The sequence below is a fragment of the Solea solea genome, chromosome 12 (genome assembly GCF_958295425.1).
Source record: "Solea solea chromosome 12, fSolSol10.1, whole genome shotgun sequence".
Lineage (NCBI taxonomy): Eukaryota > Metazoa > Chordata > Actinopteri > Pleuronectiformes > Soleidae > Solea > Solea solea.
In genome coordinates, this window is record NC_081145.1 from 13,273,920 (window position 1) to 13,294,673 (window position 20,754).

Consider the following 20,754-nt stretch of genomic DNA (forward strand, 5'->3'; position numbering starts at 1 on the left):
TAGTAGTTTTGTATGCATAGGGAAACACCACATTTGCAATAAAATAACAAAAAAGAATAAAAAATATATATAAAATAATAATAACATGAGCACTTGCAACCAATGCTTTGAAGTTTGTTTGTTTTGTACTTATGTTCTTTGTTGTGTGTTAGAAAGTATAATATTTCTAGTATCTAATTTAACTTCTAGTGTTAGGAATTATCACAATAAAACAATAAAAGTACCCACTAAACTGATCATTAAAGTTGATTAATAAATAAATAATTATTATATTTTATTAATAATTATACAAATAATTATTGAGCAAATAAACTAGTGAATGGAACAGTTGGCAAGTGTATCTCTGAAAACAAAGCAAAGGAATAATCAGTAAAATGAACTGACTGTTAAACCTTAGTCAAAAGATTATGTTCTTTAAAAAATAGGCCAGGCCCAATATTTTGGTTTGTCCTTGATGTTTGCCAAATATGGTGGGTGTAAACATTTGGTCGTGATCCCTGTCACCTGCAAATACCAGCAACTGAAAACCTTCTAGGGTCATATACCACCTTGTCCTGTGTATTAAAATTTGATTTATAGACATTTCAATGCAATTTTGAAATTTAAAAAATACATTTACAAATGGGAGGGATGTGTCTCTTTAGCATATATTTATACTATTTAATGTCAGTCATAAACTACACTATAAGCAATTTACAAGATAAGCAAACAAACAAACAGAGTGCATAACATCATCTTTTAAATATTTATAGTAGCCCACATAGTATCTAACCTTCAGGAGCTAAGTAAAAAAACTAACAAACATGCTCTCCAAAACAACACTTCAAGAAATAAATAAATACATAAAGAGGAGAGAGAGAGAGATGAAAATATGGGTGCAAAATTGAGTCAAAAGTGACCTAAATAAAACGATGCATATGAAGCTCTTGCTGTGCTGCTCAGTCTGTATCTTCTATATATGTATCAACACATTAAGTGATTAGACACATCAAAGATCCATGATTGGGATTATTGTAGAAATTGTTTCATCTCATCACAGTGTTTTGACAAAGGGCTTTCCAAAAATAAAATTAACATACTAACATATTACAATTCAGTTTTGTTAGTGTCCCATCTGTATCCTGCAGCATTATGTGTGTTCTAAATGACTCAGAAATCAACCGTGGATATTAGACAATAGACTGCACAGTTTGATCACTGTTTAAGCGTGTGTACTGTTGTCTGTCCTGTGTGCTCTTTCCATTGTAAGTCACTGTTTTTCTAGGTAATGTGAGGACTATAACTAATCTCTGGGAATACACTGCAATAAAAGAACACCCAGAAGCTGCATTTCAACTGTAATTTTATTTAATTATCAAATAAACACTGCCAGCAATAACGTTTTAAATTAACTTAGCAAATGTTTCATATAAGGCACAAGTTGGAGCTTTATCATATAGTCAAAATTTCTTCTGTACAAAGTACAACAACAATAGTTCAACTTGTCTGAAGTCATACAGTGACTCCGAACAAAAGTCAAAGTGAGATTAAACTGATCAATCGTTGATCAATAAAAAGAATCGCACATTCCGTAATTACAAACTAATATGTAATTACATCAAAATGATTGTACAATAAAATGTTATATTTATATATTTTTTTAAATATAAAACTGAAAGCACTGGAACTTGCATACAAGTGAATCAAGATAATAGAAACACATTTCAATGATTGAGGAGAAAAGAAGAAAACAAGCTTGTGTTTCTAATATAAATAAGTGCAACAATGCACACATTCAGTACAAACCTGAAAACATTTAGACAGTGTTCACAAAATGCATTGAAATGTGCATAATAATACATGGAATAATTTGGCCACACGGTTGGTGTAGTGGTTGGCACTCTGGGTTCACGACCCTGCATGGAGTTTGCATGTTCTCCATGTGTGTGCACGGGTTTTCTCCGGGTTCTCCGGTTTCATCCCACGGCTCAAAAACATGCAGATTTGGGGATTTGGCAAATTGGACACTCTAAATTCACCATAGGTGTGAGAGTGGATGGTTGTTTGTCTCTATGTGGCCCTGTGATGGACGGTGACCTGTGCAGGGTGCACCAATCACCTGCCAGCTGGGAGCAGGGATTGGCACCAGTAAAAGATGAGTGGGATAGTGAGTAACACTAGTGAGTAACTACCTGTAACAAACATAATCCTTCACTTCCTGACTTGAGAGGTTCATAACCAGCGGGAGCAGAGACGCTGTTTAACTACATGTCTGACGTCTGACTACATTCCACTAAAAACATTCACACTAATGTTTGAAACATGCTGCTTGCAGTGCACATTTTTGTTAGTAATTCAAGTTTGTACATGACTCTACATGAGTCCATCTGCTAAATGTAACCGCTCTTCTGTAGACCTACTGATTTTACTGTAGTTAAATGATAACGCAAAAAGCTTAAGAAAATACTTTATACACTAATTAATATGGTAAATAACTACCATTTCTGTATACTGTACAAAATGACTTATTAGAGTTCCGAATTTGTCTTGGGAGATTTGAGTACTTCTTGGATCTGAACCTCAACCTCAGAGATAAAGCATTTGCAGCAGAAACCCATGAAAAGCCCTTAAAAAAAGCCCTTAAAAGCTGATGACATCTTCTGCGTCAGCAGCAGCAAGTGGGACACTGAAACGACCTCCTTGCATTGTGCGGCCCTCTGTGGAGAGCATGGGAGAACTCTTACATGTTAACATCGAACTGTTTGTCAAGAAGCTTTGCAGGTCCGTGTTTATACACAGAACTCCTGACGTCAGCTGGTTCCTGTACTGGTCGAGATACGTGAGGATATTCTGGACAGAAGGACTTCTCCTATTCACCCAGGTGGGAAACAGGCTGGTGGAGCTAAAGCTGGATGGAAGGGATTGGTTACGTCGCAGCTCCAACTGACAGGAAAACCTGGAGGAAAAAAACATCGGTGATTATTATTGAAACAGCAACTAATTATAATTCTTAATTAGCCCTAATTATTATTATAGCAGAGAGAGTGTGACTGTGACCTAAACAAGTCAAGTGTAGTGACAGCCTAAATATATATAGGTGAAATTGTGATTTCCATTTAGAGGTTCACAGTAAAGGACATCTTAGGCGTTTCTCACAACTTCAGTTAGTTATGTGGATGCATATATGATGAAATGATTTAAGTCTGTGTACCAGTACTGTCTGCTTTTGCTAGTCACAATCAAGAAGTGAAACTCTCATACCATTTCATCTCAACAAAGACGTTCTGAGAAATGCTTTGGGAAGCCTGGCGAAGAAGATGTTGCAGGACTTTCAATAGCTGCTCTCGAATCCATCCGACATCATCTTGAACGTCTGGCAGCCACTCCAGAAGTCTACACATGAGATACACAGCTGCAAGTCAGTATTTTGTGCCATTTGAATTACCTAATTGCAAATTCCAGTGCAGTTTAGTCAGCTAGGTTGTAATGCTATCACTATGATGCAATACTTTTGGAGTGCATCTCAAAGTATGTACGTGGGAAATTATGTCATATATATATATATATATATATATATGACATAATTGTATAGATATATGTATAGATATATAGTCACCTGACAGTCAAGGACAGAGCAGACTCCAGAGGGAGAGTGTAGGGGAGCATCATGGCTGAGGCCATCCTAACGGGAAGCAGGTTGCTTAGCGACTCCATTAGGCTTCTCCTCTCCATGCAGGCCTCAACCAGAGCTACAGAGGGAAGCAGAAACTATCTTAGAGGCAGTTACCATAACTACTGACAGGTTTTCCAAGCAGAACTATTCAAAACTAAAACAGAAACTGGTGCAACATATCAAGTTGATTATGCGTTAATTCAAATAAAAGAAAAAGAAAAAGAAAAATAGTTTTAGTAGGAAGTGGGGGAAAAAAACTCTCAAATGATTTGAATGAGAACACAAATTAAACCATTGAACATCTCTAGTGCAGCACCAGCACACGTTCTCTTGCATTTCTAAGCTTGTTGGGTATTTCTGCAGTAAACAGACCAACAGACTTGCATTTATAGACAGAAGTCAGAGGTTATTGCTTGTAAGCTTATCATTATGATGCCTATGATGATTATACTGGTGAAGTACACTTTAAAATGATCTGTTGTGTCAAATCGTTTGACCTTTCAAACATGTCATGTGTGACAAAGCACTTCTTGTGGTCACTGTGATCATGTTCATAAATTCCTTGATTAGCTCTTAAATGTTGCTTTATTTATGCTAATGATGTTCTGTCTGCTTTTACCTTTGTGCAGGGTTGGTGGGAGGCGGTCAAAGAAATGATCCTCTACGGAGGAACTGGAACTGGTCTCGTCTTCCTCTTTGTCACTTGTGTCGTCTGCTTCCTTCTCCTCTTTTAAATCATTTTCTTCTCTACTACCAAGCAGAGCTCTGTCTCTGAGGGGTCCATTGAAATTAACTAAACCTGCAAAGAAAGCAAATATGTTCTTTTAAATGTGAAATTAGTTATAACACAGTTTGCTATTACATGCCAATGAAGAGCTTAGTATTGAAAATACTGAAATAAAGCCATAACAAGAAGTTTAAAAAACAGACACATCACCAACAAGATTAAGGATTAGGAAGAATACAAGCCTAATCTAAAGAAATGTATTGATCTGGTTACACACTATCGTGTTCTGATAGCATATCAGTGTGATTCACTAGCAGGAATATTTTCCAGCCAGTGGTTGGAAAAACAATTTAGGTTAACATTGACCAGGTTTTTTCCTAAAGAGAACACTGGAGAAGGTTAGAACATAAACAACAAACCACAGGTCCTTACCGTTTTTCTTCAAAAAGTGCAGAGCATCTTTGTATCCTTGTTTACACATGGACTTCATAACCTGCATTCAAAACAAGCCACAATTCATCTGTCATGAGTCAGAGGAGTCCACAGAGTTCACTCCAGTTTAACTGAGCTAATCAATTTGTCTCTCTCTCCGTGTGTGTCTGTCTGTGTGTGTGTGTGTGTGTGTGTGTGTGTGTGTGTGTTCCAAGTATTACTTATGCTATGGGGACCTACATCTGTCTACACAGTCATATTATGTGGACCGGTCTTTCTTATGGGGACACATTTTTTATAAAATTTTAAGATGAAGACATGTTGTGGATGAATTAGGGTTAGGCCACTAGAAGTTATGGTTAAGGTTGGTTAAGTCAATGTAATGTCCTCTGAAGTCATGGAAACAAGACTCTCTGTATGTGTGTGTGTGTGTTGTAAACCTACCATTGGATCTGGGGGGAACAGTGCTCTGGAGATTCTGTAGAGGTTTGAGAGAGTGAACTGGATGCTCGTGTTGGTGAATCGCAGCTCGTGTATGTTGGTCGAAGTGTCTCGGGGACAGATGTCGCTCTCTCCGCAGAAAGGGGACACAGTGATGGTGTTCTTCAGCTCATACTGAGGCAGGTTGTCCGAGATCCCTCCATCGACATACCGCTGAATGATAAAAGAAAAGTAAATATTAAAACAAGCTACTACTGAAAAGGCACCATCGCCTCTGGGACTAACAGATGCAGCTGACCTCGATTACGTTGAGGAGGTAAAAGGTGCAAAGAGGCACTGAGGTGCTAAACCATTTAAAAACTATTAAAAACAAACAATAAAATGTTCAAAATAATTCTAGAGTGGAATAGAAGCCAGTGGAAGGAGGCCAGAATGGGGGTAAATGTGTTCCTGCATATTGTTTCTTGTAGCTGTGCTTTGAACAAGCTGCAAGCGAGCAAGATAAATCTGGTTAATGTCAGCACAGAGGGCATTACAGTCATCTAAAACAAATAAACTAGTAAATAGAACCGATTTTTAACAAATGTAGCACTAAAAACAAAATATGAAAATTGAATTGATGATTCCTTGACTTATTTTGTTGTTAGTAATAAATTAGTCAGAGGTAATGAGTATCAGTGGTGTTGTACCTTCCCTAATAATCAAGTGAATCAACTGACTGGTTAACTTTAATCAAAAACCTGGCTGGATTATAGTCTTCATATTTTGGTTTTTGTGTGCCTTATATTTACTGGTGGGTCTAAACATTTTGTCACTAATGACTGATAACCTACATCGGATCTAGTGTTGAGAACATTCCAGGGCCATTTCCCAACTTATTTGTTTTAAAACAAACAGGTTGAGATAAAGCATGCATCACCCCAAATCATTAAAAGTTCCAATGGATTTTGTTTTGTTTGCTAAATATTGACAGTCAATCCTTTGAAACATGACATCATGTCCTCCATATCGATAAGTGTTCGTTCTTATTGGAGCTTCTGAACTTTTACACCCAGTATGTGGAAGCACACAGTGTGAAAACAAACAAAACAGAGGTTTTTTTGGAATTAAAGCCACTGATGACAGACGTGGACAAAACAACTTTAAAGCGTGAGCCAACATGGTCCCAACTGGATCTGCCCTCTTAAATTTTGGTCACATGCCCTACATACACACAAACACAAGTGAACTGTTAAAACCCATCACAAAGGGCACAGAGGAAGGGTGGGAGAGCTGGTGTTGCCCAATGACATTACCCAGAAAACCTTTGTGCTAGAAACATGTCCAGCAAAGTACACAAGTGCTACTTCCTTCTTTAGTGTGAGACCTCAGGCAAACACTGAGGAATTGTCTAGAGGAATTGTATAATTTATCGTTTCCACATGTTCCATTAAGAACAAACATGTTCTTGAGGAAGGGAGGGCTCTGACAGGGGCAGATACAGAAACAAATAGCCAGAAGTAACATCAACAAAACAAAAAAAAATGGAGAACATTCAGTAGAGCAAAGCTGGAATCGTAGTAAATGTACTCACCACTCCTTGCAAAGTAGGAGGTATAAAGCCACAATACACCGGGATGTAGGCACTGCAGACACACGCCTGTTTAAGAAAAAAGAAAATGAATAATAATATAAGATCATTTAATGACATAATATACAGCTCTCATACATGGAATTAAGCTCAAACGTTGTGAAAAAAATACTGAATAAAGACATAAACAAGGAAAAGAGTGAAATGAAAACAATCACCCTGTAAACATTAAAATTGAATGACACAATATAATCACATATTATGGCTGGTCAATATGGTTACATTATTGTAAATAAAGTTTTTATTCTACCAATTGCAAAGTTAATTTTTCAAGTAAGTAAATACATAATAATGACATTGTCAGAAAATACTTCTTTTTCCCCCAACCCATATTTTTATCTTCCAAACTTTGTTGTTGTTCAAACTCCACTGATTTGGAGGTGGGGTTTTTCTTGCTTTCAGCCAAATAATTAACAATTTGTTTTTGTTTTATAATCATCAATCATATCCTTCATCATCACAATTATTTTTTCTAAACGTTTTATCACCGTTTTATCATTTTTTATCATATTAGTAGTGTTCTGGTATAAATACAAGTCTGGTACAAGCCTGTCTTCCTCTGCACTGTGAAAAATATAGAGCATAGTGCACACCTGTACTAGCTCCTCCTTGTTGTTGTAATGAGATACCAGGACATTTTCTCCATCTGCCACACGAGTGAGAGAGATCCCTAACCTCCCACTGGCCCGTTGGTGACAATCAGCCGGCAGAGTGCGGCGCAGCATGTGACGCACAATCTTCACCAGATTGAAGGAGGGATGCATGGGTCCAAGGAATCTCTTTCTTGCCTCCTTGGAAACATCGATGATGCTGGCACCAGCCTCTCCTGTAAAAACACTAAGTATCAGTCAGTGTGAAATTATTTCAATCGGCTACACTGTTTCTGTTACATTGTAATCCAGAGGATAGAAGAATGTTGCCTGTTTAAAGTAAGGCTGCACAACTAATCACAAAGTACTTGAAACTGCAGTGTGATCAGGTGCAATATCCAAATTAAGAGACACTATTAAATGAATATATGTGTGTACAAATCAGAATTATGAAAAGGTAACTGCGGTGTTGCAGAGGTTTCCCCAGGAGCCAAAATCTTGACCCTCAAATCAGGCAACATGTTGTTTGTTCATCATCATTTAGATTTATTTCTGTGAAAATGACAATGAAGGTAAAATGTAAAAAAAATGTGTCAAAAATAATCACATTATGCTTTTTGTTTTTTTTCTCCATGCTGGGCAGCTCTAGTTTAAAGCAGCATTATTTCATGAGAAAAAGCTGGTTATCATTTTGAAGAGCGACATAAACCTGGGTCAAAATGGTTTATGTAAACACCAGAGGATGAACAATGACCAGGTTTTCAGTACATTTTACTCTATTTTGTTTATTCTCTGCACTGCAACTGACATTACTCGGTTTAATAAGTGAATAAAGTGAATACAATGCAAAATACGTGATAAAATAGATACACCTAAAAATCAAGATGCAGACGGCGAACATCTTGCAGATGTACAGTATAAGCCGTGTTAGTCTTAATGATTTTCAGTTTATCCCCTCTATAATAACTCTCAACAACTCTCCTTGACTCTCAGTTTTGATAAACTGGTTTCTTGTGTTGTGAATTGTAGCTTTCATCAGTTAAGAATAAAGCCAAATCAAAGACATTATTTACCTAAAAGAAAACATCTCCTCTAGGTCTGATTATTGCAACTCTTGGTGTATGATTTAAACCAGTGGTCACCAACGTGGTGCCCGCGGGCACTTGGTAGCCCGCGAGCAGCCAGCGAGGTGCCCGTGGGCTCATTTCACTTCACCTCACTTGCATGTATCCAAATGATCACTGAGTAAAATGTGTTGATATTATTTATAAAAACTGTGATAATCATTAGGAGTAAGCACTGGATTTAATGTGTATGCAATTAAATGCATAATATTCATAATTTCAATGGTAAATTGCATAAAATGTTAATATGGTAGCCCTCCATATTATTCTCTACCCTTCAGGTAGCTCTCGGTCTCAAAAAGGTTGGTGACCCCTGATTTAAACCATCTCCACATTACCAATGGTTCAAAATGCAGCCAGACAGTTGCACTTGTTGCCAGTCATGTATAGAGTTTAATCCAAAATTATAGCACTTAAAAGCACTAAATAGTTTTGTTTACATATTAATATTTTCCTGATCTCTTATCCCCATATTCAGCCCCTGTGTCTGCTCCTGACATCTTGCTGTTAATCTAGAGGCTGATCTGATCGTATGTCACAGTTTTAAATGTGTTAAATTGTACATTGTCTTAACTTTAGTCTCATTTTTGCCTATTTGCTTTTATAAAGGACAGAAGCTCAACCCCTGTAGTTTTAAATAATTATGCAACATAAATAAATATGACGTGACTTGACTATTGGAACACACACATTCGTAGAGAGGTCTTAGACACAATAAGACAACCTTACCTTAACCATCACAACTAAATGCCTAACCCTTACCTTAACCATCAGAGCTAAATACCTAACCCTAACCCTAAAACCCTTTAAGGCTGACAGAGCGTGAGGACCAGACAAAATGTCATCTCTTTCCCAAAATGTCCTCAGTCCATAACGTTTCTAGGTTTTTTGGTCTTGACAAAGATACATACAAGAACGCGCGCGCGCACACACACACCCAGAGGACATTAAAAAGTACAAACCGAGACAGACTCCGGTGACCAAAGCAGTGGCAGTAAGAGCTCCAGCTGATGCTCCGTAGATGTGCCTGGCATGGTGCACCAGAAAGGGAGCCTGCTCCAGCAGACAGCTGGCCACACCGACGTGGTAGATCCCCAGGAAGCCGCATCCCGCAAAGGAGATGTTCCACGGCGAGTCTAACGGAAACATACCGGTGACAGTCCGCAGATAATGTGAACGCGTGGGTTATCGATGTATCACGAACTCTGTATTTACGACTACAGCTAACCACGTTTCACTTCACGTTATCTCCGGTGTAGTCTCTCTCTACATGACTGTCTCTATAACGTTTCGTGCTAGCTGTTTTAGGTTGAAGCTAACGGCACAAGTGACGTTTTTCGCTGCAGGTTAAAGTCGCTTGAATTACATAACAATACGGAAATGACCTCGAGGTGAAACCAAACTGTGGGTTGTTGTTGTTGTTTTACACACTTCCCCGTGGTGTGCTGGAGGAGGCGCAGAGTTACACACATTTAACCAAACACAGTCAACGTCGTTGAATACATTGACCAATCAGAAAGGAAGAAGTTGATGACGTGACCAATCTCAAGAGGCGACGCTGAGAAACAACTATATAAAGTCAATGAGCGCCACCTATGGCCGATATCTGTCACTATCCAGTGACTCCTTTGGTCAACAATAAAAACATCTAACAACATTAGTGTTTGTCTTTACAGATAATTCAATCTAAAGTATAACTAGTAACAATTCCATGTATGTTTATTTAACACGTTAAAACAGTGACTCACATGTATATTAAGTCTTTAGAAACTTAAAACAGTGTCAAATTGTGGTTAAACCGTTACATATGTCATTAAGCCTTTAGACAACATTTAAAAGCAGAGACAAAAAGAGATAAAAACAGATAAAGAAAAAAGAGATAAAAAAAATAAGAAAAACCCATCCAGTTTCAGTGTTTTTTGTCATAAAAAGGATTTTTGTCCAAAGCAAGACTTGGTTTTGGGATGTGTAGTTTGATAGTGTGAAGACCGTGTGCTATACAGGATGCAGCAGTAGACTAAGATATATGTTTTATAAGATATAATGTCAGAGGAGAGTTTTATAGATGAGTGTAAACCAATGAATACTACAACGAGTGGGGAAAAGGACATTTGACCTGAGAATAAAGCAGACGGTGGTGAGTTCTGAATGCAGTAGAGTCAAAAAGTGTGTTCAGTTTATGGACTAATCAAATAACTATTGGCAGCAGATGCTTCGACCTTTGATTATAACATGTCGACATGATGTGATGTCATGAAATCTCCTGGAATTATGACATTCAGAATTTAATTAGTAATAATTTAGTTGTGTATATCTACAGCTGAGTTAAAGACATCTGCTATAAGAAACACAGTAATGGAGGGAAAATGACTGTGGATATGTGAAAATGTCATTTTGCTAAGAAGTGAATGTTGTATATTATCTGTACTACATGTACATTACAATTTAGCTCATTAAATGTTGAAACAGCTGGCACCCATACTGTGAAAAGTGCCATGTACCCATGAACCAGAAGCTTTTATTATTTAACTCTCAAAAGCAGTGCATGCTTGGACCAACATAAGCCACTTTTAATGTGCAATCGTGTAAAGAACTGTTAAATACTAATAAAGTCATTCTAAATTTAGAGACAGATGCAGTTAATACAGTGTGTAGGGTCTCTTAATACCCTACATACTGTAATAGGCTGTACTAAACTAGGCCCTATTGGGACTCACAATAGATTTTCCAACTCTGCAACACTGGCTGACTTATTGTTCTGGTCTTGCAACGTTTTCCTAGAACGAGCCTGTACCATTGTAGATTTGAGAAACTGATTAATAAAGGGGGAAATATGTCCTGATATAAACAAAGATGTACATTTCTGGCTTATTTGTAGCTTTTTATCAAGAAATAGTGATGCAATCGCTGAGTCTCTTGTGTGTAAAGCATTCAACAATAACAAGAACATGTTTTTATGAATGTCTTCCACGAATAAGCTCTTCACAGAATTGAAAAGCAAGCGGTCACATTCTGCAGTTATTAGCTGTGACACAATACGAGTCCTCAAAGAGCTCATCTGTCAAAACAACTTGTCTTTTTTGCGTCTATTCTATACCATGACACACTGACATTCAGTGACAAATACAAGCTCATTAAGTGACAAAATTCTCCAAAATTCCAAGATACTCAGTGACCATAAATGTGGCTTTGAGGCAAGAATGTATTCAAAATTATAATTAGAGGTTCTAAATAATGAGGAAAAAATACATACATACATACATACATTAATTCATTCATACATACATATGGAATAAGGACAAATAATGTCCTTATCAATTTTTTTCTTAATCCTTTTATTTAATGTTCCTCTGTCAGAAAGCCCAAGTACAAATACAATCAGAATCAGGATTACAATCACAATTTAATTTATTCCATAGAACCCCTGTCATTGCCTTAATCTGAGTAAAAGACAATCAAAAAAAACCACGATCAATGAGTAAATATACCAATATGCGGTTCAACTTCAAAAGGCGGTGTCTAAAAGATAAGAAAAGTGAAAATTATACAATATCACACATAACTGCTCTTGGTTGTAATAATGTTAGTGTAAACAGCGCCGCTAAGTGGCCGATCAGGGACTGACATCAGTGACACGTTCAGCACAACGGTCCCGCCCTAAATTGAAATTTTGGCGGCGCGAGCATCGTATCGCTCGGTCTTACACAAAACAACAGCCAGGCAGGCGGGGCTTGTTTTGTTTAAACGTGATATAATGGGGGATTAGACTCCGCCCGTCTTGAACCGGTGGACGCTGTGAGAAAAGCAAACGAGCAATTGTGACGCAAACGTTTTTCTTCAAAATCAGTCAGGAAGTAACACAGAGGAGGGAGAGACAGGTCAATAGTACTCGTTTTAAGTTATTCCAGTAGCTTGTCATTAAAACTAGTCACGGAGTAGTGATAGTAATTGAACCGCACAGTCCAGATATGTAATTAAATAACTAACGTTTACATAAATGGCGAGGCCATGTCATAGTTTTGGTTCGCTAATAGCTATTGTAGTTTTCTTATCTGTTTTTAACTCTGTCTGGCTGTAGTGATAGTGAACGTATATTGACAGAATGTTTTAGACAAACCATGCGGAAAGAGAAGCTTTCGGACATTCGTGGACCCGCAGCAGGTGACGGTGAGAAACAGTGGCTTCAATGGACAGAAGCAGAGCTAAAGGAACAGTCCCTGATGAAGAGGATGGAGAACAGGCAGACGGGTCCGAGGATGAAGAGGTGGAAATGCCAACATCCCATGCTGGAGTGCCAGAGACTTCTGTGGACACTTTGGTTGTGAGTTTCTGTACAGAACTTCATCAGGATCAGGACAAACTAAAGAAGAAGACTGAACTAGGTGATGTGATAGCTGAAGGCAGAATGGAGGTCCTGGGTCCAGAGATGGAGGAGACCTCACCTGCTCCATCTGTGTCTCCCATCAGCCTCATGGACACCTGTGCGCCCTCCATATCCAGCCTCTCCTCTGCCTCATACTTATCTTCCAACCACCATCGTAACAATGTTTCCTCATCTTCGTCCTCTTCTTCTGTCTTATCCCTAACTCCTCCCTTGCCTCCCTCTGTGGAGCTCTCAGCTGTGTTGACTGACACCAGGCTGTCCCTGGATGTGTACCTGGGAGGAGCAGCTGCACTGTCCCTGCTGTGGACATCCATCCCAGAGCAGCTGAGCAGCCTCCAGTACCTGAGACTGGGCTCTGAAGATAAAGCAGGGCTGGACGGTGCCCTGGATGTTCTGCCTCATCTGACAGAGCTGCGCTCACTGGCTATAAGGGGTATTTTTCCCATTAATTTACAGTGGTATCAGATGATTGTTGGTAGAAATGTGTTTTTTTGTTGTTGTTGTTAGCAATTAAATATTTCACAATAAAAAGTTTGTTGCAGTACATGTTGAATATGTGATAATCTGGTATTCATCTCTGTGTTTTGGTTTGCTCCTGACTTAACTTTTCTCTCTCTTTAAAGGACACTGCTTTTACGACAGAGGTGATCCTCTGCCTGGCTTACTCACCACTTTGCCCAGAGATTTTTCCTCCCTTTCTCATCTCGTGCACCTGGATCTCTCCTTCAACCAGCTCACCTGTCTGCCATCCTCCCTGCTCAGCATTTCCACGCTGACATCCTTGCTCCTCTGTCACAACCGCCTCACAGCTCTGCCTCCTGATATAGGCCTGTTCCCCTCTCTCAGCTACCTCTCCCTCCTGGGAAATGAGCTTGTTTCTCTGCCTGCAAGTGTGGGTCAGCTGAAAGCACTTCACACTCTGGATGTTTCACATAATTGCCTCCAGCATCTACCGGATGAAATCGGTTCCCTGGTGGAGCTTGTTAAGCTAGAACTGTCCTACAACAAGTTGAAACAGCTGCCAGAGACCATGGGTAAGGATGATGGGGTTTGTTGGTGTTTCAGGAAAAACAAGTGACAACTAGAGAATCTCTGCCAAGGCTTCTCAGTTTCTCTCAGTGTCAATACACTCAAGAATAGATAACAACAACATAATGTTGGAATAACTTCATTTGAGTTCTTGTTTGAAGTGAACATTATTAATGCATTATTGTTGCCCAGGTTCTCTCCTTTCGCTCAGAGAGCTTGTTATCTACAGCAATGAACTCCGTCTGATCCCAGACTGCCTAAACGAACTGCCTCGGCTGAAAATCGATAAGCGTGACAATCCTTTGGGACAACCGCGAACCCCTCCACCTTTGTCTCCTACACCTGGTGAGTAGAGACAAACTGTTCAAATAATTTTTATTGTAAAGTCATTCTATAAATGCTGTATGTGATTTAGTCTCAGTTACATTATTGGTTTTCTTACCAGATCGACCTGAAACATCAATCCCAGAGTTGCACCTTGGATTTAATCAACACAGGTACAGTGCCACTAACAAAATATCTTGTCATTCTCGTCAGTGTATTGTTAGTTGGTGCATTTTGATTAGGTTTAGACTAAAGATGTTCTTCTTTTGCTCTTTAGTTTCTGTGTATCGTCTGCTGGATGTCATGTGTTTCTCCCAGGGGGGGCTGAGCTGCTGTTCCCCCCAGGCTGTGTGGTGACAACCACAAGACTGGAATGGATTGAGAAAAGGCCAGAGAGAAAGTGGGTGTGGTTGGAGGAGCATGACATCCTACTGAGTCGTCCTCTTGAGCTTCGGCCACATGGAATCAAATTTCTTATGGTGCGTTCACATTAATGGCATATTCACATCTATAAGCACACTGTTTTTTTTCTGCCTGTGCATAATGTAAATTTACTCAAACTTAAAACCCCCAACAGCCTGTGGAGGTTTGTGTGCCATACCATCGAACAAAAAGAAAAGAGGTGGTTGTGCGCAAGTTTGATGGACATTCATGGATCACTCTGCCCACTAATCTCAGGAGGGGGAGCGAGAGCCATAGCAGTCACCCTGGAGGTCATCTCGCCAGGGTAAAAAAACAACAACATACTATTACAGTCTGCATCATCAAGTTTTTACCCGTTGGCTTTGCGAATGTACATTTTAAAAATAAATCACCTGTTACTCCTGTAGCTGGCGTGCTGCTCCGTAAGCCAGTTCTCCTGGTTTATGGCAGTATCCCGTCTCGTGAAGGACACTTGCTCAGTTACACCTACTGGAGCCCTGCTGGTTTCCAGCTCTGACCCTGGAGTCAAGCTCCATTTTCCTCCAGACTGCACAGTGCAGACACGCACCATAAATTTACAGGTAGGCACGATGAGTAGAGTAGGTTCACATTGGTTTGTCAGCATGGGATCATTGGTCTTAAAGGCTTAAAACCTAGTACATTTTATAGGAACTCCCATGATTCTATGCTGTGCAATACATGGCTGATCGTAACAATACCTCTATGTATTTTATTTGATTTATGTATTGAGCAATGTCAATAAAGAGATTCTGATTCTTCATGTTGTCGTCCTTTCTGCAGGTGCTGGAGGTGTCTGTGTCAGAGGTACAAACACTGTGTGGTGATCCTCAGGCCAGAGTCAGCCCTCTCCTCTGCCTCTCCCAGTCTCCCAACACACATTTCCTGCAGCCTGTCAAAGTCCAGATTCCTTTGCCACCTGGAGTCACAGGTTCACTACACCATCTTTATTTTTCTACAAATGTATGAAAGGGAAATATCAGCATGTATTAATAACAGTCTGATGCTTTTGCAGGCCATACAGTTGATATGACCTGTTTGCATCTGCTTCATGGAGACCCCACTGCCCAAACCTGGACTGACATCACAACACAGGTGTCACTCCACATCACCCATGTGTATGCCATTTTCTATATAACACATTTCTCCTGGTGAGTTTCAGTTCCACAGCCTCACAATATACGTTGGATTCATATATTCAGACTTGCATCATCACAGCTTTGTGTCAACCATTGCAGGTACTGGCTGTGGTACACCACTCGGTGCTATGTTAGTGGGGTGGCCAGGAAGGTCTATCAAAGACTGAAGCAGTTTAAAGTCCAGTTTCTTGTCCTCCAGCGGAAAACTGACCCTTCACAGGTTTTGCTGCAGTGTTTACCTGTTAACAAGGTTGGCATTTCCCCTTCTTATTGCTGGGATTTGTAGTGTAAGTGAGATGCTGAAAGGTTTACAAAAAGGTTAATTTCTTGATGCTTCATGGTAATGCTATGACATCTAGTGGTTAACATGTAAAAAAAAAGGTAATTAAGTATCAGTATTGACCCTTAAAAACAATTGGTATTTGTATCTTTTTTATTTCAAGAAGACTATACATTCTAAAAAAGCATTTGCATTAAGTGTTAAGTAAATTTGTCAATATAAAAAATAATCTCCCCCTGACTTTGAGCACTATTATTTCTGCCTAGGTGGAAGGCAGAATACAGTCTTTGTCAGAGCAGTATGATGGACCTCAGCCTTCAGAACTCTGTGACTTACTCGAAGGAGAACAGTTCTTTGCCGGCTTTGAAAGGGGCCTAGACATCAGCACAGGTCTGACGTCCTCTATGGGATTTCCTCTTGTGCCTGTTGTGTGATTTATCATCATCATTTTGATTTGTAATGCGAATCTTATGATCAAATTCAACTGGTTTCTCCAGACAGACCAGACTGTGTGCAGGGACGACTTTGTTTCATGTTTTACTCCAGTCTGAAGAACCTGAAGGAAGTGTACATCTGTCCAACAGAAGGACAGAAGGGACCAGTGAGGGGACAAGTAAGTATATTCAGCAGAAAATGTTTTTTTTTGTTCATATTGTGAATCTTAGATATTCGTGATATAAGGACAACGTGCTAGGGTAAAAACAAGCTATAGACTGTTCATATTGCACATCTTTGTACAGAAATGCATATTCATATTATTCATATATAATTGTTGGTTACAAATTTAGACATGTGTTGCTTCATTCCATATCACATTTTAGAGAATTCCCAGAAGTTAATTTGAATTGTATGCATTATACACAGACAGTGTTTGTTAGATTTTTATGTCTAATAATAATAAAACAGCTATCAATACAATACTTCAGTGAACAGCAATGTATTGCATTGTGTGCCATTCAGTAGATATATCTGTCTGCGGTTACTCTGTAAACTCAGTGTTCTCAATGGCTGTCAGGCTCACAGCCAGTTCTTATTTTCCTCCCATGTATCAGTTCAGTTTGTTTGAATGGCACAGTGACAATATGCCATGTACTGTACCTCTGTTACAGGTATCATTTTATAGAGGGGAGATTCCCAGCCACCTGCCAGAGGAAGTGGTGCGAAAGAGGAAAGGAAATGATAGCCAGTGGCTTGCAACTTTACCACTAAGACTTCCTGTTAGTGGAATCCCCCCACATTTCACGTGATATCTGAGATATTTTTGTCTTTTTGAACAACATACAGTATAAATCAGAATGGAGCAGTTGTATACCTTGCCATTACATATTAATTCATATCCCTACAGTTTCAGAATAGGATTTGTTGAACCCCTACCTCTAAATAACACCAAAACTGACATATATTATCTTTCTTCTGTTTTTGTCATAGGCCTTAAACTTGGACAATAGCTACTGCACCGAAGAGCTCCAGCATCCTCCTCTGAACCTGGGTGACCCGGAGAGCGGCTATCTGACAGAAGCCAACCTGCTGTCAATTTCTCTTCAGATAGGACAGGACTGGCGTGTTATTGGCATGAACCTTGGCTTAAGCTACCAGGAGTTGGACCGCATTCAGTATAAGCACAGGTTGGCATGACAAACTGCATTGTGTTCAGTCAAAATTCCACAACCGAACTCAACAACCCTATGGGTTCATTTGTAATTGTTTTTTCACATTGTATCATAATATGAGTTACATTTAAGATTAATTCACCACACTGACAAACTATCACGTGGATCCATGATATCAAATGGAACCATGCATATATGGTTTCTTTAAATTCAGAGATTAAATAAAGAGGATTTTGAACAACTTATGTGAAACATGATCCTCCTAAGAGGGAAAACGCGAGTGAACATGAATAAAACAATACCCAGGGGAGTGTGACATGTGTCTAACGGCAGCAGAGGGCGTCTACATGAGTAAATGATGTAATCAGTGCATGCACACGTGTTGGCACAGCCAAAGCCTCTCAGGAACCACAGGGAGAGAGATGCGTGACAGAAGGAAAACAAACCTGCAGTGGGAGAGAATTGGTGGATAATTTTGATTGTTTTAATCTGCACTGTCAGCCATCACTAAGCCATCTGGGACACTGCAGGAGATTACACACAGACTGATGCTCATGTGTCCCTCCCCCTTCTCCTAATGCTCAGAAAACCTCTCGTTACTCATCATGGAGGAGAAGGAGAAGTGATGCATCATGTAAAAATCTATGTGTATATAATCTGTTTTGCAGGTTTTGTTGATCACTGCAGCTGGAGACGTGTGGTAAAATGTCTTGTGTATGTCCTTCACTCTCCCACTAGGGACAACCTGGCAGCGTTGGTGCTGGACATGCTGTTCCACTGGGCTCGGGGACAAAGTAATACGGGACCTGGGGTAGTATCAAAGCTGGTGGCCGCTATGATGGAGAGTGGCAGGAGAGACATTGCGGATGAGATTGAGGATATAGTCAGTATAGGACGGAGAAAGTACTCGCAGTCTCTGCGGAGACTGGGCCTGGAAGCAGAGAGCTCATCCCTCGAAGAAAACTCGGCAGCAGCTGAGCCGTAGCTGGTTACAGATGGCTGTCTTACACTTGAGCGATCCGTTTGTTTAGAATGCGCCCCATCATTTCATCCTGCTGTTGCAACAACTGTCTGGGAATACAAAACTCTGTAGTTATGATTGTCAGCTACCAGCTGGCAGCACCTTTCATAAACCTGGAGAACAACAAGAAAAATGGACGGACATCTGAGGATGATATCCTGTCACTCCGTTCCCCTCTTTACACGTTTTTTGTATTATCTTTGTATGTAAGACCAAAATGTAGCAGCGTATTTCTGCCAGGAGCAGAAATAATTATGTGACATAATGTTTTATTAAAATACTGAAGGCAAGCCAAATGTAGGAGATAGCAGGTGACTGTATCATACTTTAGTTTTATTGAGTAGCTCATAATCAAGACAAGGCTGAGACATAGCAAGGGAAATGTTGACTTACCAGCATTTCTTTTTAGTTTAATCAATTAGATCATCAGTTGTCCATTAATAAACCATCAATCCTATTTATTTCTAACATAAAGATTTTATCCACAATTCAACATTTCCGTGCAAAATAGCCTCCCTTTAATTCATGCATATTGATTCAGGACCGGGAAGAGATAGAGCAGAACACTGGAAACTGTGTGACAGTCTTAATAATGGTTTATTAAATTTCTTCCTTGCGCGCCTGTGGTCACTGAGCAACCAGTTTAGCTGCAGCACCAACTCAGTGACACATGATGTCTCTTTATTTCATTGTATGAATCTGTCTATAGAGTAAAACCGATGTGAAAAAGTTTATTTTTTTCCTGTGTTTGATTAAGTTCCTGTTTTTTTTTTTTAAACCAAACTCTGTAAAGCAGTCTTTAAGGTGCCATGCAGGACAACAGGCACAAGTTTGTGGGAGTAGGGGATACCAGTGTTATAATAGGTTTTTGTTTTTAAAATGAGTTAGTTGCTATTTTAGTTTTTTTTTTAAATATGGAGTATTTGCCAGGTGCAAGATTTAGAAAGGTCATACAATTAGTATTGTCATAAAAACCCAACAGAAGATGCCATTTTCTTAGTACTCACACAGCACAGATCTGTGCCGCAGGTGCACCCTTGGTAAATTGCCGCGGCAATAATATACAGCTAAAAATAATAAATACACTTCATATGAACCCAAAAGCCTTATATATGAAATAAATAGACAAAAACTAAGCACATTTTTACAACAAATTTAGTTAATTTTGTAAACACACAATTTAGTTTCAGTAAATTATCGCTTTATTTTTAAGGAGGAGTTTTTAGTTTTTATTTCAGTTTTTGTTATTTCATTTAGTTTAACTATAATAACCTTGGAGGGTGCATGGCTGGAGGTCGGTTGTCTGAAGGGAAATGGGACTGAAATCTTTGGGAACCACTGGTCAATATTATCATTATTAGAGATTAATTGGAACGTCAATATTATTGATTAAATTACGCGTGTATGTTCAAGGTCTTTTAAAAAACATTGTGTTAATACATTTTCAGTTTCATACACAAGCTGCACAAAAACTGTAATAAAAAAATGTAGGTTCTTTCTTGATTCCAAAATTGGAAAATGTATTTCAGAGATAATTGCAGATACGCACAACAATCTGCTCTCATAAAATAGATCCATACAGCAGTGAGCAGCAGCCACTATAGCTTAGAATGATGTTCAAAATTCAAGGTCATAGTGTTGAGATGAATCGTCACGATGACGTGCCTCTTAAGCCCCGCCCCCTAGACAGCCACTGCTCAAAGATATTTCTGCACTTCTACTACTTACCACTAGTGGCCTCCTTTCTCTAATGTGTTATACTTTTTTTTTCCCTCACCCATTGCCAGCCAGGCTCTCTCTCCCCCCCTCCTTCCCTCCTCTCGTCTTTCGTCACCCTCACCTCCTCTGCCTCCCTCCACTGGACTCTGCTGCTAGTAACGCCGGTAGGTTAGCTACTGCTGTCACACAGATACACACTCACTCACTCACT

General features: G+C 39.3%; 2 protein-coding genes across 2 annotated transcripts; one reads left to right on the forward strand and one right to left on the reverse strand.

Annotated features, from left to right (window-relative positions):
- Positions 1–1,325: 1,325 nt before the first annotated feature.
- On the reverse strand, positions 1,326–10,056 carry pnpla2 (patatin-like phospholipase domain containing 2). Its single transcript, XM_058646472.1, has 9 exons — positions 9,559–10,056; positions 7,476–7,708; positions 6,826–6,891; positions 5,256–5,465; positions 4,812–4,872; positions 4,272–4,451; positions 3,596–3,728; positions 3,241–3,372; positions 1,326–2,935 (listed from the first exon to the last, which is right to left on the reverse strand). The coding sequence occupies exons 1-9, from the start codon at positions 9,743–9,745 to the stop codon at positions 2,620–2,622; spliced, it is 1,518 nt and encodes a 505-aa protein (XP_058502455.1). The 5' UTR covers positions 9,746–10,056; the 3' UTR covers positions 1,326–2,619.
- A 2,371-nt stretch (positions 10,057–12,427) lies between these two features.
- Positions 12,428–19,558, forward strand: pidd1 (p53-induced death domain protein 1). Its single transcript, XM_058644315.1, has 15 exons — positions 12,428–13,413; positions 13,604–14,014; positions 14,202–14,354; positions 14,455–14,506; positions 14,611–14,812; positions 14,911–15,060; positions 15,164–15,337; positions 15,558–15,705; positions 15,790–15,925; positions 16,013–16,163; positions 16,460–16,583; positions 16,691–16,806; positions 17,303–17,410; positions 17,622–17,818; positions 18,542–19,558. The coding sequence occupies exons 1-15, from the start codon at positions 12,783–12,785 to the stop codon at positions 18,786–18,788; spliced, it is 3,000 nt and encodes a 999-aa protein (XP_058500298.1). The 5' UTR covers positions 12,428–12,782; the 3' UTR covers positions 18,789–19,558.
- Positions 19,559–20,754: the final 1,196 nt, after the last annotated feature.

Bases quoted from the DNA above. Each gene is read 5' to 3' on its own strand.
- pnpla2 (XM_058646472.1), bottom strand. From the start codon at position 9,745: ATGTTTCCGTTAGACTCGCCGTGGAACATCTCCTTTGCGGGATGCGGC. The intron at 7,709-9,558 runs GTTTGTACTTTT...GTGTTTTTACAG, and splicing joins GGTCACCGGAGTCTGTCTCG to GAGAGGCTGGTGCCAGCATC. The intron at 4,452-4,811 runs GTAAGGACCTGT...CTTTCTTTGCAG, and splicing joins GCACTTTTTGAAGAAAAACG to GTTTAGTTAATTTCAATGGA.
- pidd1 (XM_058644315.1), top strand. From the start codon at position 12,783: ATGGACAGAAGCAGAGCTAAAGGAACAGTCCCTGATGAAGAGGATGGA. The intron at 14,813-14,910 runs GTGCGTTCACAT...AACCCCCAACAG, and splicing joins ATGGAATCAAATTTCTTATG to CCTGTGGAGGTTTGTGTGCC. The intron at 15,061-15,163 runs GTAAAAAAACAA...TTACTCCTGTAG, and splicing joins CTGGAGGTCATCTCGCCAGG to CTGGCGTGCTGCTCCGTAAG.